Raw genomic sequence first — 18750 nt, forward strand, 5'->3', positions numbered from 1 at the left:
AGAAGGAAGAGCGAGAAAGCGGAGATGGCGACGACGACAAGCATGACACTTACAGGGCGACTTCCGGCGAAGGTGGTGGTTGAATTTGAGGGGAGATGAACAAAGAGAGGGGGAATTTATGAGTAGATGTAGATAGAGTGGAGATCGGTACGGTGGTAGTAGTGGTGGTGGTGGTGGTGTTTTCCATTGAAGGTGATGGTTGAAGGAGATGGTGAGAAATAAGTGAGAATGAAATTGGGGTTTTGGGGTTATTAATCATAGTTAGATTGTAGTTTAGAATATAATCAGTTTTTTTAAGGGTAATATGGTAATTTTACACTTACTAAACTTATTAAAAAAGGAAAAAAAAAAACATGTTGCAAATAATATGAAACACCTATTTTGGGTAATTGTTGCAGATAATAAAAAACGGAGGAAGTATTATTATTTTTACTTTAGTGTTGGAAATATATATTGAGCAATCATTAGGCAATAAACACACGTTTCCTCTTCACTGTGTTCTTCAATCTTTACTCTCTGAAATTCTCCGTCTAAGGGGCTTCTCAGCTTTCTCTCCTCGAAGAAGCTGCTTCTTAGGTTAGATTTCTCTCAGAATCATCGAAATTTAATTTTACATTATACTCTTAATCGTCACTTTTATTCAATTTAGGGTTCTTCTAAAGTGGATTGATTATTGAATTATAATTTAATCACTGAAATGCTAAAATTTTGCTGTTCATGTTCGTTAGTGAGAAGAGTTTAATTTGATAATTGAGCCAAATTTTTTGCTGCTTCAGGTTTTCAAGCAAACCCTAAATTTCCGACGACCATTTGCGATGGCGGTGAGTTTCAATTTTGTTCGTTGCAACAATAGCATGAATTACCATTTTTGTTTGAATCTAGATTTAGAAAACTTAAACAGCAGATTCTAAAACCCTTTTTGCTTTTTCCAATTTTCCTAATTTTAGGCAGTATATCACTTAATTCGAAATGGGTATATGTTCTACCATCCGATTCTGTTGGTTTATAATAAATTTTAATAGCTATAACTCGGAATGAATTGTTAAAGTGTCTATACCCATGTCGAAGTGTTGAATGGATCTGTCATGGGTTTGTGGGGGTGAAATGAAAAGGTCGGAATAAAGGAGGTTGCAATGTAGCTTATCAGAGAATAATCTCGTATTTGTTGGGAGGGGAGAGGGGATGGTAATCATGTAGTTGCATGACTTGTATCTGCAATTTTGGAGCTTAATTTGCTCTTGGTAGTATAAATTATAAGACTCAGTATGGGTGAGGAGTGGGAGGAGTTGGTTGATTGAAGTAGAAGGGTTAACTTAATAACTTTGCACGTCTCTCTCGCAATTCACCTTTGATGAGTGATGGTCTCTTCCGATTCAAGTATTTTGCTAGATTGTCTGCTGACTTGTTTATTTCTACCCCGGATGTTTGTGCACTTAAGGTTTTTTCTTTGAGTGTTGTTCTTATGTTTGGGTGGGAGTGGGAGGATAAAATTAGAGCCGTGTTCACTTCACATGTCTTTAGCAATTCGCCTTCGTCATTATCTGTTGATTAATATTTTTTGTTTCTCGTGTTTGTATTTTACGGTTAGTTGAATTATACTGATGTATCACTCCCTTTTCATGTCTGTGGGTTCAGGCGGGGTTGGCATTTATTAAAATGAAGGAAAAAAAAACAGTAACTCCAAATTGTCCAAAGTCCAAATATTAAAAATACTACAAGTCTACAAATATTAAAATACATAATAAGAAAACAAGTAATTAAACATCATAGCAAATTAGCAACGAGTATAGCCTATAAACTAAAATTTGCAGTAACTCATAAGTCATAAGACCAAGCAAATCAAAATATCAAACGAATGAGTGTCAAACATTCATTCAGAATTTGATTAATTAGAAACTAGGACAGAAACCTTGTTCGCATTTGCGACTCTAGATTTTGTCTACCACACCCAAAACTTCATATATCTTACTCAGAAACCTCCGAGAAATTCATAATAGAACTGATGAATAAAAACCTGTTCTCCCCGCCTACATACAATACATCACCTTATTTTCCAAAAATTCCCCACCCAAATAACACAGTTGAAGGAAGTTTGAGAGCTCCATAATGTTCTAGATATAGAATTTTATCAAATGATGAGTTATATAAGACCAAACATTATTAAACAATATTTCTTTAATATCAAAATTAAAACTTGCAAACAACTATTGCATGCGTTAAACATATGTAGAGAAGCCAAAGTACTAAAACAGAAAGACAAAAACAAACCGCTGCAATACACCAAAATCATTCAATTAAACCATAACAATGATATTGAATTGACTCCATGAAATTCACAATTATATACCTAGAAATAAGCCAAATTTTCGAATTTAATTTAACAATAAAAACAAAATATTCATGATGATGAATGACAAAATTATGTATGGGTATAAGTAGGGGCTAATTTCACAATTGATTAATCAATTTCTAAACGCAAATCAAATTAACTCATACAAAATCAAACTTGTAGTTTTAAGCATCCAAAATTTGAATGCCTTCTTAATTTCGTAGTTGATTAGTGAAATTATTTTTCATCAAAAAAATGGTAAGGGGAAAAATAATTGGGGAAAGAAAAACAAAAAAAAGAGTTAGAGAGACTAAGAGAGTACCGAATATATAGGAAGAAATGCAGTTCAGAAGTTTGATCGGAGCGTTGACAGACGCACAACTCGGCGGCGAGATTCAGAGGTGGTGATTGATTAGAGCTTGAGAGGAGAGAGGTGAGAGACTGAGAGGAGAGAGTAGTGTGATACGCCTAGGGTTGAGACTTGAGAATGAGAATGACTGAATGAGTGTGGGTTCTAGAGCCTTCATTAGTCAGTTTAGTAATTTTTTGTTTTTTTTTTTTTTTTTTGCTATATGGGTCGGGTATAATGCGGGTATGGAGTGGGTCAGGCGAGGCGGGTATTACATAAAATCCACCCCCGCCCCATCACCCATGGCGGGTATGGATTTTAGACCCATCCCCGCCCGCGTCCCGCCAAAGTTAGACCCATCCCCGCCCCATCGGGGCGGGTCTCCTACTAGACACGCCCCACTGACATCCCTAGTTGCTGCTGCTTCTTTGGGCAGTAACCCCCTTTTTGGAAATAATATTTTATATTTACAAAAAAAAAAAAAAAAGTGAAAGCAAAATCAGTTTAAAAGGGCAAAAAAGCCAATCAACTATTCATTTTCAACCTAAGCTACAGTAGGATATTTCTCATGTTTTTAATAAATGGTTTTAGATTGAAATCAAGTTGGTTGTCATATATATTTTTTTGTTAATATTTTTGGATTCAAAATTTTTTTTTTGTACTTTTACAGGTGATCAATAATTTAGGGTGACTCACAAGCTCGGAAATCCTGGATCCGCCGCTGTTCCGCCATTTAAATCTTTGACACCTTCCATAAAACCTCCATTATTTTTTAGGGAAGAACACTAGTTATGAGAATTTTACGAAATCTGAGATTAGCTCATCAATCTTTCGTTGTCCTAAATTCAAACCCTTTGCGCAATCGATGCATGTATTTTCGATCGCTAGTCTCATCTTCATCTAATTTCCATGTTTCTGATTCTTCATACACTTCCAATTTCGCTAATTTCAGAAATTCACCTAACAATTATTTGAATTCCAAGCCATGGGGGCCATTTCTAGGTAAGATTTTGATACTTTTGTAAAACTCTAGATTGTTATGTTGATAAATTGGATTATTTGTTGTTTTATATGATTGTTTGTTTATTTGTTTGGTTGTAATTATGATTTTTAGAGTTTGATAGATGTTTGTTATGGAAATGAATTTGATATGATGATGATGTGAAGAATGTTTGATGATTTATGCTTTGATAACATCATTTCAATTATTTTTGTAAAATCCTAAATTGTGATGTTGATAAATTGAATAATTTGTTGTTTTATATGACTGTTTGTTTATTTGTTTGGTTGTAATTATGATTTGTAGAGTTTGATGGGTGTTTGTTGTGGAAATGAATTTTATATAATGATATGTGAAGAATGTTTGATGATTTATGTTTTGTTAACATCAATTCAATTATTGAACAGGTCAAAGGAGGACAATGTTTATTCAAACACAGCCGACTCCGAATCCGGCATCCTTGATGTTTTATCCGGGCAAGCCAGTAATGGAAATCGGGAGTTCGGACTTTCCGAATGCTCGTACTGCCATGAATTCACCTTTAGCAAAAGCACTTTTTGGGATTGATGGTATGCTTGTTAAGTATTATGAGTATAATTATGTTTTTAGTATTATGTTATGATGTTATAGGAAGATTTGATATATACTACCTAATAGTATGTATACACTTGACATTTGCTTATTTAAGCTCAAACAAAATACAATTGTTTGGCAAGAAACCATAACCTAATTTTTGACTTGGAATTGAATTTGGAATTGGCAGTTACAATTGTGTGATTGAATTGGAGTACAAGGCATTGTTTGATTTGTTGGGGTTTATTTATTTATTTTTGTATGCAAAATTGTGGGACATAGATTCCGTATTGTGTTGTCGGCAGAATTGTTGTATAGTGGCTGCAGTAGAGGGAGCAAGGTAAAGGCTGGCCTGCATGTGAAGGGTGTAGATTTGGACAAAGATGACTGATTGTGGGTGGGAGAGATGGGCTGTGTGCACGGACGGGCAAGGCAAAACTGCACTAAGGTTGTGCTGGTCAGTTGTTGCTGCCTTGCTGGTGTATCTGGTGGCCTGTGGTGGTTGCCATAAACGGGCCATGAGTTCCCAGAAAAAAACGGGCCATGAGTTGCTGCACTCAACATGGTAGGCTAGTATTTTTAGGATTAAGGTTAGAAATCACTTATTATATGGTTGGGTTAGTCGTAAAATCATCAATAAGGGCACCTTAATTATATATACTATACAGTGAGGTCATTTAAGATTTTTTTTTTTTTTTTTTTTTTTTTTTTTTGTAAAAACAGTGTTTCCACTAGGCTGCTGTGTAGTATTTCCAAAAAAGCTACACATTGGATTAGAATTCAGGTCTGTTGCACAACTAGTTTAATGAGAGTACTTCTACAAAGATGCCATGTGTTCTGAGAATCTTGTCCACGTTTTTCACTTTGCAATGCTTTTGTTTCACTTGTAAATTCCACACAAAGCCAGAGGCGATCAATCTGCCAAGCCCTTTACCTCCATTTCACCCTTCTACCTTGATTAATTATGGGCTAACCAGAATTGAAGTCGATAATTTTGATGGTTGACCTTCAGTCACTTTATAATTAGGCTAATCAGCTTAATATAGATTATTATGTAACTCACCTGCTCCAAAAACTTCAAAGACACTTGTGCTTCCTGTCCAAACTTCAAAGTTCAGCGGCTGCAGTGAATAGAGTGCTGGAATCTTATCTTTTAATCGCATGTTTTGTACTCAAGATTAAGTTGAATCGGTTTTGGGATTGTGAATTGCATTTTGGAGGACAGTCCCAAAAACCAAACATACTTAACAAGCTGTATCGGTAGAAACCTCATGATCTTGCAGGATGCCTATTCAGTTACCACACCAAGAGACTCCAATTGGTACCTTAGAGAAGAAGGATGTGGGGCCAAAAAACCACATTGGTATAAAAGCTAGCCTTCGGTGGCCACTATAAACTAGCCGTGAGTTGCTACGTGGGCAAGTTTAGTCAATATGGGGTGCTAACTAGCGGTAGGCTAGTAATTTTATAATCAAGGTTTGAAATCACTTATTATATGGTTGTGTTAGTCGTAAAAACACCAATAAGTACCCCTTGATGATATTTGCATTACCATGACTCATGAGGTCACTTAAGAAAGTAAATAAAAAGGTGTCCTCCAAGTGGACTTTCCAAAACCACAAGGCCACCATGTAGAATTTTCCAAAAAATTATACATTTGGTTGGCATCTAGGGATGTTCCACAACTAGTTTAATGGGAATACTTGCTATATACAGTCATACATACCATGGTTTTGAGAATCATGTCAGTATTTTCCACTCATGCTTCCTGTCCAAAACTGCAAAGTTCAGTGACTGCAATGAATAGAGTGCTGGACCTGTCAAAAAAATAAAATAAATGAATGGAGTGCTGGAATCGTATCTATACACCCTATGCTCTGCTGCTCAAGATTAAGCTGAATCAATATTCGGTAGAACCCCCTTAAAACATAATTGAAGGTGATGGTTGATGAGTAAAGAGTGTGGGGTCATAAAGCTTCTGTTTAGGTCCCTTTTCTTCCAATCTTAAAATTATCTTCTTTAGTTTCTAATTCTCATTGTCAAGGCTTGTCTGTGGCATTAATCACCTACTGGCTACTGCTTTTGGTATGAAATCCATTGGAGGATTTTGATTTTCTCAGGTTGCCTTCATGATGAAAGACATCCTGCACATCTCGTAAGTGTTATCAGATATTTTGGCTATGATCACCCACTGGCCACCCTGTTGTTGTTGACCTTGCTTTATGATCTCTGGTTTAACTTTTATCTTTGCAAGAGTGATTGGTCTTGTTATTTTTTGGCACTTGTGAGCAGATTGGCAAAAACCTCTCTATGAGAATAACTCCAGGCTCTCTCTAGTTAGATATTTCATAGTCATCCAAGTTTTTGTAAAGGTTAAAGATTCATTAAATTCGTTATGCATCATACTAGAAAATTCAATTCTTTAGCCAAACTGTCTTTGTATTTTTATTTATTAGAATTATTTTTCGTAATGTCACTGTTAAACTTAAAATTAAGCTTTTAGTAAGATTTTAGGAGTCTGATTGTTAGGATTTACAGGCTTATAATAGGGTTTCTTGTATTAACTTGTAAGGGGTTTATAATCGCTTATAATTGAATGTTATCGTTTTCCTAAGGGGTTGAATCTCGTATCTTTGGATTCTTTTTTTCGTATATATATGATGGTGAATTTAATGGCCTCTTTGGCTCTTTTAAAATTCTTGGTGACTTTTTCTCTATAGAATTGTTGTTGACCTTGAGTGATGGAGTCTGTCTTTTTGTCAAAGGAACTTTATTTATTTGTTTTTCTTTTTGGAACTTGAAAGAATGAAAGACAAGATTTCTTGCATTTTCCTCATTAACGATACAAGTTTTCTTTTTTTATTTTATTTTATTTTATTTTTTAATCTTAAAGACATGTACAAGGAAAGAAGATATTATCTTGAGTGATTTTTTAGCTTTTGGAAATTATTAATTTACTTTTCTAAGTCTTTACATATGTTTGTGAGGTTGGGGGGTCATTGTACTTGTCCTTAACCCTTATCCTAATAACAAGATACTCTCTAGCCTCTAGGTGTGTGTTATTGCTAATATATTATGATAAAATCTACAAAAGTGGGGATAACATATTTTTCAAATGTGTTGTTAATGTGGCAAATAATGCGATGTTTAGTTCAAGCAAAAAGTAAGGGAAAGAAATCAAGAAAGGGATTACGGGGAAAAGAATCATGGAAGGGATTACAAGTTTGATATTTGGTTGAATTAGGGAATGGAAATAATTTATGTCTCAAGATGTTTGGTATCAAAAATTAAAGGAAGGGGTTTTTGATAATTTTTCAACCTATTCTCTGTATCTTATTGTCATCAGTTGATGTTCAAGCCACTCTTTAGACCTTCTTCTGCCCCTTAATCCTTTCCCTTTTCAATCATCAGTCCCAACCCCAACCTCCAGCTCCATACGACCGTTGTCTATGATTGATCTTACACCCTTATGTCCAAGTACTTTTTTTTTTCTTCTTTTTTGTGGAAAATTATGAAGGACTTGAGAAAGATAGTATTGGTTTTTCTGCTTGTCGGTTAAAATTGAGAAAGGTAAAAAAAAAAAAAAATGAAATTGGCCATGGGAAATCCAAATTACTGGCATAGCTTGAAGGGCTTGCATGCAAATGCTACCAGAAAGCTATCTATGCTCATTCATTACAAATTTTGTACGGCCGTTAATAGAGAGTCCCCCCCCCAAAGACACACACACACACACAAAGTGGATCTGCTACTGTGGCCATGGATGATGGTGTAAGCTAGGTTTAAAACAATCGGTACAAAAGGATTTTTATTTTGAAGGGGGAGGGGGGAGAGGAAGTGAAATAAGGGAAAAGGGAATCGTTAAAGAGGGTAATCAAACACTGGTTAAGGGAAACATGGGTGTTTGACTCTCTTACTTTCTTAAAAATTGTATACCAAACCCCCCCTAGAAATGGTCAAATTGTCTGGTTGGCTCTTGCTTTCTGTTTCATAACCATAACAGGCATCATTTATTTTGGCTGAGTTACCGAATGGCTTAATTTGCTACAGTGAAATAAGCCTTGCTAATTTGACATGTGATGGTGTTATCTGTAACCATAGCTCTTACTCATTTTTAGGAGTTACACGAGTCTTCTTTGGATCAGACTTCGTAACAGTAACAAAGTCTGATGAAGTTACATGGGATATTCTGAAACCGGAGATTTTTGCTTCAATCATGGATTTCTATACATCTGGTCAGCCATTATTTCTGGATGAAAGCACTGCAGCTTCCAAGGACACAGCTATCCATGAAGTAAGTGCTTGTACCTTCCAGTTTCTCAAATTCTGTTTTTCCATTGAGGTCTTAATAGAATTCTGTGCATAATTTGTTCTAATTTATGTCATGCTGTGATTTAAAAGTTACCTAAACGTTTATAAAAAGGGTCTTTCTAAGGATGGGGTGGTAGCTGGTAGGGGCCCTGGGTGGTTGGGGGGGGGGGGTGGCAGTAGATGTATGTAGCTTGACCCCAACAAGGTTAGTAGACCTCACAGTCTTTTGCTAGAGATTTTTGTTGATGCTATTTGCGTCATAGTTCAAAGTTAATTATGTACCGCATTTTCTAGCCCTGTCTTAAGGGAACTTCATTCTTTATTGTTGCAGCTTGTGGTGGGGGAGGGGGGATATGTTTGTGTGGGTGAGAAAAGAGAGTAATCTAGCTATCATCTTGATTTATAATTAGTAAATTATGCTGCAGGATGATTCAGAAATTGTTGCTATGATAAAAGAGCTATTGGAGACTCGCATACGGCCTGCAGTGCAGGATGATGGTGGTGACATTGTGTATAGAGGATTTGATCCGTATGTTTCTGGTTCTCTGCATATATTCTGTTACTATTTTCTTTGGTTTTATTTTTTGTATATATTGTTAATGACACTTCTTCGTTTCTCGACAGGGAAACTGGAATAGTCAAACTGCAGATGCAGGGAGCATGCAGTGGCTGTCCTAGTTCATCTGTGACTTTAAAATCTGGCATTGAGAACATGCTAATGCACTATGTGCCTGAGGTGAGCCTGCTGTCTCGGGCCATTTTGATTGACTTCACCCAACTCTGCTTGTGCTTGCTTAATTCTTCCTCCGTTCCTTTTTAATTGCAACATATTCCTTTTTGGGAAATTGCGAAGTGATTGCAACATAACTTGACCAGTAATCTCTCTATCTCTCTCCTCATCACATGGTGTTTCTTTTTATCTCTCTCTCCCTCTCTCCTCCTAAATACCGTGCATCCCTTCCATTTTGCAATCAGAAGAGAATGGAGGAAGAACTTTATGCGATATTGGCAAATTCTACTCTGATATCTTTCTGTAGACTAGTATCTATTTATATCATTCGGATGTAGATATCAAGCAGAGGTCCAAATTTTAGCACTTCTCCTTGGAACTCTTATTTCTCTTTATAAGCTCTTTAAATGGTTAATCTATGAAAGTATTATCTGCAAGTTGGTTCCCTCCCTTGCATTTGAAAATTCATGACTTCTTCTACTTCAACAGTTTAACTTCACTTGTACAGTATAGGTTAAGGCTTCACCTTGTAAGCCTGGTTTTCCACGGAAGCAGGTTTCTTTGCAATGGCTATAGCTTGATAATTTTGGACTGTACTGTCTTGCTTCTTTGACAGGCATTGAGATGCTTCATAATCTAGTGTAAATGAAATTGGCTCAGTCCCTATGTGTGTGACTTATCATCCTTAGATTGATAGGGATCCAACATGAATGTAGTAACTTCAAATGCTCAACTATCTCATAAGAAATTTGACTTGGATGTTGCACAATCTTCAAGAAAATTCATTTTTGATATGTCTGCTGGACAGATTCGATCTAGTAATTGTAAGATTGAACAACCTATCCACTATACTTCTATTAAACTTCCTAATGTCCCTTTGTAAATCCACCATCCTTGCACTGCTCCTTTTTATTAGTTTGAAGTAGAAGTGTTTCAGAATTGCAATTCTCCATTCTGGACTTCTTTAGTTGCTCTTTCACAATTTTTAGTAGCACCACAACATTTCTCTCTATATCAAGGGTTATGGCTGGGATTGTTTCCTTCAGTGAAAAATCTATACTCTTAATGTATCTCCATCATTGTGCCTCTTAGTTTTTAATGTACAGCATATACAAATATGTCCTTCAAAGCCTTGCACCCAAAAGACTTATTGATCCTGCAACACTAAGCTATGAATACTTGCTTGAGGCTGTATAGATCCTCATTGAGCTTCAAAATTTATGTCCTGTTCTTCATCTCACATCTTGGTGTAGCTTTGCATGTCTCTTATATATCAGTCAATGAATGCATGCCAAATTCATCCACTTTTTTTTTACTGTACCGTCTTTATAGCTTCTAAGATATGTCTTGGGGTGAGTGCAAATGTCTCATTATAATCTGTTGCAGGCCTGTGCTCCAGCCATTGCAAGAATTACTTTGTCCACTTATGATTTCAGCAATAATGCCAGAATAATATTAAAAAGAGGCTCATTTATGTATTTAAGGAATGGAAAAGAATGGTCAGGAGTTGGGATTTTTTCTAGTGTCGGATCTTGAGGCTATGGTTGGGAATTTCATCGATCCATTAAATAAAAGATCCTTTGCTTTGAAATGTTGCTGATAAAATTTGATTTATTGTGTTGTGACTAGTGACATTTTCATTAATAGAATATGTGTCCGAACTTGGAAGTGTCCTCATAATGTTGTAATATTTTTTCATGTTGGATTTGATGATGAGTTTGTAATACTTACAGGTGAAGGGGGTGGAACAAGAGTTGGATGCTGAGGAAGAAGAGGCTGTTGCATTGGAATAGAGCTTCTTGATATTTCATTTATCCGAACTCTTGAAACGATGAGGATTGAGGGTCAATGGATTTGTATCAATGTGTAAACGAGGGATATCTTTTCTGTTGATTGAGTTCAAAAGTTACACAGGTAGTATATAACTATATATATCTCTATATGTCAAGTAGTCTCCCTCTTTTTTTTGGGTCAGCTTTTCATAATAAAATTTGAGAACATGCACGTCATACATTTTTGTTCAAATAATTACTGGTCTCTTTCTTGACCTTCATTGTTCGGGTAGTTCTGCTGTTTCAGGTTATACAGTTGATTATGATAAGATGATATTTTTTTTTTTTTTTTTTTTTTTTTCATGTACTGTAATACTTTAGGTGGTCGTGTAAAAAAATCGAAAATATGTAAAAACTAAATAGACAAAACTGCCTCAGTTGAGATAATCCTACCCGAACTTGTATTGGACTTAATTTTGAATGAAATTGATATTGGCTTAATATGGAACAACTTTATTCTAGAAATTTTTTAGGAGTAATGTTGTATTAAGAGCTCAGGCGCCGCTAAGCCCAACTCCGACGAGACCCTTCACCTTTACTTGTTTATTCAATTTCGTTTTCCATAAGTATATTTTGGCGTAAATAGCTCACAAATCAAGTGATGCCCACAACTTGAGCAACAACAATCTATCAATTCCCAGTTTCTAGTTATTTGGAAGTATCAACGTGAAGAGGAAAAGCTCATCTATTCCTGGAAATTAAAGGAAAAAAAAAAGGTAGTTCAAATTCTCAAATTCGATTTGGATGTTATAGGTGTTGGGTCTCCTACTTGGAGGAAGGATCCCATTTAAGTGGGTTAATATTAGAGGTGGTTATTGTGCGGGTCACTAGCGGGGCGAATTGGTTGTGGGTCATGAGAAATATTTAGTGGGCCAGGGTCGGGTTAGGGTTAATGCGGGTCAGGGTCGGGTCAGGGTTAGGGTAAAAGTGAAGTGGACCATTAACGGGCCTTTACCCACATACTTCCATTTAGCTGCTCATGTAAACAGTGAAACAAAAATACTCTCTTGAACATTAATACTCCCTTGAAAATTAATACATTTAAGTGGGAAATTTAATACTTCCTCCGTCCCTAATTTTTTGCCCCATTGCCAAAATGTGGGTCAAACTTTAAAAACTTTGACCATAAATTCCCATTATTCTACAAAAGGGAATATAGTCATGTGAGATCTTATTTTATTCGTCTCATTATAAATTTAATTAATATCAACTATTTATAACTTTTGAGCGTACAGATTTGGAGATAGAAACATTTTAATACGTGTCTTGGAGACCGAACAAAGTCAAATGGGGCAAAAATAAAGGGACAGAGGGAGTGCTCAGTATCAAAATTGTAAAAATTCTGAAATCCACAAAGTTCAAATTACATTTTCAACAACCAATGTACTGAAAACCAACTAGCACACTACGCCAGCCCACCTAGTTAAACACATCCAAATCAATCACGCTCGCTAATGGTTGTCAACTGCTCATCAATCTCCTCAGATCAGTTGTCAAGTCCTGCTACTGTATGATGCTCTTGATTATGATAAAAAGTTCTACCATGATTCCCACAGAAATCAAACAAACAGGGACAACATAAACAAAATAATTTATTGTTGAAACGATTAAATTTCCAGCAGAGCATATGTTAGAAATTATTGCATTTAACAATACTTGAAATATCATAAGTAATAAAAGGTATATATGCATAAGAAAAAAGAGAGGGCTGAAACCTTAGAAATAGGTGTTTCGGCTATTTTTGGTTTCATTCCAACAGATGTAGTATTTACAAGAATCATCCCTTCTTCTGGAGCAAAGTCATCTAGTTCATCAAGACTGATAGCTTTTCTTCCAACGTTACTAGCTAATCCACAACACTTGCTGATATCAAACAACAAGAAAGCAAGAACCCCTTTAGTACAAAACCAGAGGTGTCAATATAATCTAAAAGAAAATACAAAAAACAAAGGTTGTGCCCAGTCCTTTACTACACTCGCAATAACAGCCAACAGCTCATGGTAGAACATACTAGCTAGCAGCCTGATATGATTAAAAATGGAAGGAAAACGGGAATGATACAAGAAATTAAACCTGGTATCATAAATAAGCATTGATTCAAGATGAATAACATGAAAAAACCACATGAAACAACAATTAACTAAGAAATTACCTAGTAGAAAGGGTCTCCATCATCATCCTCTTCTTCTTCAATGATTTCATCTTCAAGTTCATTATCAACCTCTACTTGATGCTTTCACGATGCTAATCTTGCAAACATACTAAAGCTTGAATAGTTTTTGACTTTAACAAACTTCGCGATGCCGAAACAGTCTTTCCCCCAATACTAAAAGCTGAGTCCGAAGCCACAATACTCACAGGAATAGTCAACAAATCCCGTGCCATCTTAGATACCACAGGATACCTCACAGAACTTTGATGCCAAAACTCCAAAATATCTAATCGTGAATTGAGATCTAAAGCATCATCATCTAAGTACATCTCAAGTTGTGACTTTCCTACTTGAGACCTTGTACTAGTGCCGACAAAATGGTCATAATCATCAAAGTAATTTCTAGCTCCGGAAGTACTAGGACGAGAAAGAGCAACTACAATAGGTGAACTACTAGCATATTGCAACTTATAATCATCAAACATTGACTTCATAGTTCCTAACACCAAGTTAATTCGTCTCGAGGCCTCTACACTTCCATATAACTTACTAAAACATGTGGAGTTATAACCATATAAATGGTATAACCATATGGATATTCACTCTTGGGCCCATATGAAGTAAAAGGTAAGTAAGTAAATCAAATAAGGGGTTGAAATAGGGAGACCAGCTGGAAATTGGAAGTGTGACAGCAAGCTACACAAATCCCGCGCACAAAATAGAGGAAGGCAGAGAAGGAGAAGGGGAACTTCTCCATAGAAGCTGTCCGGTTTATAGCTCAACCGGATGGTTAGACGTTGCCCGATTGACTCCAAATTTTGACACAAAGTTCCTGCCATCCCATGCTACATATACAACGGTTAGATTGTTGTTTTGTGCTTTGGATGTTGGTAATCTCTATTTAGCCCTAATATCTCCGTAATTGAGTTTATTCACTTATTAGTGATGTATATGGAGAATAATTTGTTCCAAACTTGTTGTTTGATGTCGTAGAACCTCTAGCATTGTTTGGAGAAGGTTAATTTGGTGTACTCATTAATTTATTTTCAATTAGTGGAAGGGCTTGGTGCCGGCATACGGTACCCGTGGTTTTCTCTTGTTTGGGTTTCCACGTATATCTTGGTGTGCTTTATTTTTATTGCATTTAGGCTATTTAGATTTGCTTGTTGTCCATATTGTGTTTGTTGCTCAAGATTGGTAATACTTTCCCATTCTACAACACGTTCAGGAAAATGAGATCGTTGTGCTTTCGCTTGTGATCGTTAATTGTGTGTGCATCTGTCCCGGCAATAGGAGAAGAATTAAAGAATTTTTTTTTGAGGGGTTAACATCTAGTCAATGTACCAAGGACTTCAAAGTGTCAATTTCTGACGGTTTTTGGTTACATTAGGCTTAGGGTTTTCTTGCCAAAACCTCTATATGGTTATGGTGGTACGGTGCTTTGCAAGGGGATTCTGCAATCGAGAATGGTTCTTCCATTAATTAGTTCAGATCGAAGGTGTAAGTCTTCTTTAATTTACTTTTATATAGTTTAGTAAGCTAGAGTTTTATTAAGTTTGTTTCTTGGGAAAACTTGTTATTCTTGCATTGGGTCTCTTCATAGTCAAGGGGTTAGTTTTCATTGTTTGTTTTGGATGGGTTGTCCATGGTTGTTGGTGATATATATATATATTTTTTTAAAGAGTTATTTGTCATTGATGTTTTTTTTTTTTTTTTTTTTTTTTTTTTTTTTTTTTTTTTTTTTAACCAATGCATTAATTAAATGTTATACGTCATCCACAAACAAAATCTAAATTTAACAAATACATGAAAACAAATTAACAAAGGTTTCCTTCATTGAAGCTTCAATCATTGAATAAATATTGCACTATGGTACATCTCATGCACACATCACTGGAATATACCATATAACCTTTTTAAAGACACGATCTAAGTAAAGTTACCTCATCACGCGATCCAATCTTTAGGTGACACGTGGCCCAATAAATGAGCGACACGTGTCCCAATAGGAAAAGGACACGTGACAACATAGAAGCATTAGAAAGAGGGGAAATGCAACAATCACATCAAGAGGCCCCATTCCCGAGAGATACGCTATAACGGCGCCCCCCAAAGGACATGTGTTCTTAAGCTCATTGTGCAGCCAATTAGTGCCCATCATTTGAGGTTACAAAACCCTAAGATGGCCCATATTCCCACTCCTATAAATACCCCAATCATTTATGATGGGAGGGGTGTATTGAAACATTGCATTCAAGGCATTATTTATTGTTTTTTGCTCTAAATTATCTCTACTTTCTCTCTCCAAAATCCTCCGTTTACCGGTTACTAACTTAATCGTCGGAGGCGAATAATCCAGTCACGGAATATTCGTTGTTTTGCAGGTGTCTCGATCGGGTGAGTTGGCATTGAAGGTCTGTATCTCGAGGGAATTAAAAAAAAAACCCCGAAATACTAACGATTCTTTGTAGCCAAGAGGATGAATTTAATCTGATTCATTTGAACATACTCGAATCCCCAACGATTCTTTACCAACGAACTAATTAATTATAGGGAAAAAGAAAATAGATTTTTTTATTAAACCCTAACCTAATACAATAATTGCCTATGGGGAACGAACAATTACACCGACGAGTCAACGACCACCAACTCCGCCATAGGGAGACTGGTACATTTATACCGATATACTCGTGTAGTTTTATTGAAATTAACAATGAAAATGTAATGAAAAACAAATAGAGAAAATGGGCGAAAATAGTCCAATTTATATTAAAAAGAAAAAATCAAATTATTTTCGGCCTATCGACCAAACAAAGTTAAACCGTAGACGAAAAGAGGAGGACAGGAGAGAAATAGTAACTAGGGTAAATTAGTTTTGTAGAGGGGGGGAGGGGGGGGGGGGTTTGGAGTTTGTTTCAATACTCCTCTGAGTGTGGTTTCTTGGATTTACAACTTTTGTTGAACAACAAAGACTCAATTATAAGTTGTTTTCTAGATTTTTTTACGCGCAATAACTTACTTTAAAATTATTCATAATAGAATGTGCCCATGTTAATGCACGTCTTATAACTAAGGATAAGATTAAAAACATATTCCATGTGTCTTAGAATAACTAACACGTTGGACTTTTTTTCACTATTCATATGTTGTCTTTGACTATAATTTTTTTACTAACACAATAAAGAACATAGCTTATCATAAAATATGTTGTTAAGTAGGTATTAATATTAAGTTTCATATATATATGTGTGTGTGTGTGACTTTTTTTTTATATATAATTTTCATTAATATTTAATTATATTAAAATAATTATGGTCAAACTAGTGTCGACATATGTGCAAAGTTTGACTGTAACAAATATTTTGGGACAGAGGGAGTATGTAGTGTATATGCACATTGACACATACCCTTTAATACAACAATAAATATGTAAAATCAAAACCACCTAAAAAACTGATTACAAGTAGTAGAATTCTTCCTCACATATTACTTGTAAAACAGATGCAACTATGATATTTTATTTCCTATACTGGGAACATGTAGCAATGAAAGTTCATGTATTCATTAAACGTTGACTTAAATTACTCATCTTCCTGCTCATAAATAAAACATTAAGTTATAATGTGTGTTTTTTTTCTTAATATATGAAAAAGATGTGTATACTTACTTATTATATACTCAGTCTTTTTTTAAAGTGTTACATTTTGAGCGACACATAATTTTAGGCAATTTAATTGGTTTTAACTTAATAGTTTCTTTGTTCCAATATTATTGCAACAATTGGACTTTTGCACTATTCATCACTCTTGTTTGACCATATAATATGATTTATACGTTAAGTAAAATATAATCACGTGGGACTTTGTTAGATTCTTCTCATATAATACTTTGACAATATCAACTTTTATAATTTTTACTCTTGTACAATTATAGATATTTAATTTAAGGGGATTTTTCCGTGTGGCTGGTCACACCGTGTGGTTGGGGTTACTCGAGTTGTCAAGGTTACTCGAGTTACTCGGTCAGTTACTCCTAACCGAGTAACCCCTAAGGTAACCCCTGACCGATCGAGTAACCCCTGACCAAGTAACCCCTGACCGAGTAATCCCTCAAGTAATCCTTGATCGAGTAACCGCTCAAGTAACCTCTAGCCGAGTAACTCCACAAGTAACTCTTGATCGAGTAACCCCTGACCGAACCCCTCAAGTAACCCCTTACCGAGTAACCCTTGACCGAACCTTTCAAGTAAACCCATGACCGAGTAACTCGAGTAACTCCTGACCGAGTAACTCGAGTAACCCATGACCGAGTAACTCGAGTAACCCCTGATCGAGTAACTCGAGTAATCCCTGATTAAGTAACTCAAATAACCCTGGCCACACGGTGTGGACAGCCACATATAAAAATTTGTGTTTAATTTATAATGCAATTCACTTACTTGGAACAAGTATGGTAATTCCTATTTGGAGCGCTTTGAGCGTCCGACCTAGTTGAAGAGGTAATAAAATGCGCTATGGGATGTGTTTCGGGGTTTTTTATGTCCTTAGGGAGAGTTACGTCACCAAGACTGATTTCCCGGCCGGCTGAACCTGCAAAACAATGGAAGCTCTGGTTGGTCGGAGTTCCGCCTCCGACGATCAAGTTAGAAAGTGTTCGGAGTAAAAAAGCGGAAAGTAAAATATCTTCTCGGATTTCGAGATCAGGTGTTTTATCTATTGTAAGAGAATTGATTTCAAGGTAATAAATGGGTGAATGTAATGATTGAACGTGTCCCCAAAATGGGGTAAATCTCCCTATTTATAGGGTCATTGGGATTTGTGCCCTTACCTAGGTCACTTCGACCTAGGACTGATGGGCTGCGCAGTTTTACGGCTTTTTCGGGAATTGGGCCCTGAAGGCCGCCATTTCCTTGGGGTATGTGCCTGCCATGTGTCACGCCCTGGTAGATCCACTTTGAACTCTCCCTAGAGAGACACGTGTCACGCTCTGGCTGGTTTACGTGGCTGGGTAAAAATACCCAAATCATTTGCCCCTCACAGGGGTGACGTAGCGAGCCACGTGGCGCCTGTGACAAGTGTCACGCATGCACTGGTGATAAATTTTTACTGTTCACCTTCAGGAGTGAATTTAGGGTTTTGACCCCCAAGTTTTGACCCCTTTATAAATAGTTTTAACCCCCCTCTCATTTTCGCACGTTTACGAAAAATCTTTGAGAGAGAATCTTTGACTTTTGAGAGAACTTGTCGTTTCTGAGAAAAACATCTGCCACCTGCACCTTGTCCGCCTATTCCACAATCGACCAAGACTTTCAAGCGCCCTCGGTACCTTCATTCTAAAGGTAACTGCTTGTTTTTCTCTCTCTCTTTCTCTTTATTTTAGCTTTGTTTCTTTTCTTTGAAAATGGTTTCACAAACACGCACGACATGACATAGGATAGCGATCAGCCGGTCACCGGGGACGGCTGAATCTAGAAC

General features: G+C 36.3%; 1 protein-coding gene and 1 long non-coding RNA gene across 2 annotated transcripts; one reads left to right on the top strand and one right to left on the bottom strand.

The window, feature by feature from the left end:
- Positions 1–437: 437 nt before the first annotated feature.
- On the top strand, positions 438–11565 carry LOC110735266 (nifU-like protein 4, mitochondrial). Its single transcript, XM_021915451.1, has 8 exons — positions 438–576; positions 777–821; positions 3349–3680; positions 4086–4247; positions 8370–8545; positions 8988–9091; positions 9187–9298; positions 11026–11565. The coding sequence occupies exons 3-8, from the start codon at positions 3470–3472 to the stop codon at positions 11083–11085; spliced, it is 825 nt and encodes a 274-aa protein (XP_021771143.1). The 5' UTR covers positions 438–576; positions 777–821; positions 3349–3469; the 3' UTR covers positions 11086–11565.
- A 548-nt stretch (positions 11566–12113) lies between these two features.
- On the bottom strand, positions 12114–14462 carry LOC110735277. The gene is made up of 3 exons (XR_002514043.1): positions 13277–14462; positions 12840–12987; positions 12114–12662 (listed from the first exon to the last, which is right to left on the bottom strand). It is a non-coding gene; the product is annotated as an uncharacterized LOC110735277 (long non-coding RNA).
- Positions 14463–18750: the final 4288 nt, after the last annotated feature.

This window comes from Chenopodium quinoa, unplaced genomic scaffold (genome assembly GCF_001683475.1).
Source record: "Chenopodium quinoa cultivar QQ74 unplaced genomic scaffold, ASM168347v1, whole genome shotgun sequence".
NCBI classification, from domain to species: Eukaryota; Viridiplantae; Streptophyta; class Magnoliopsida; order Caryophyllales; family Amaranthaceae; genus Chenopodium; species Chenopodium quinoa.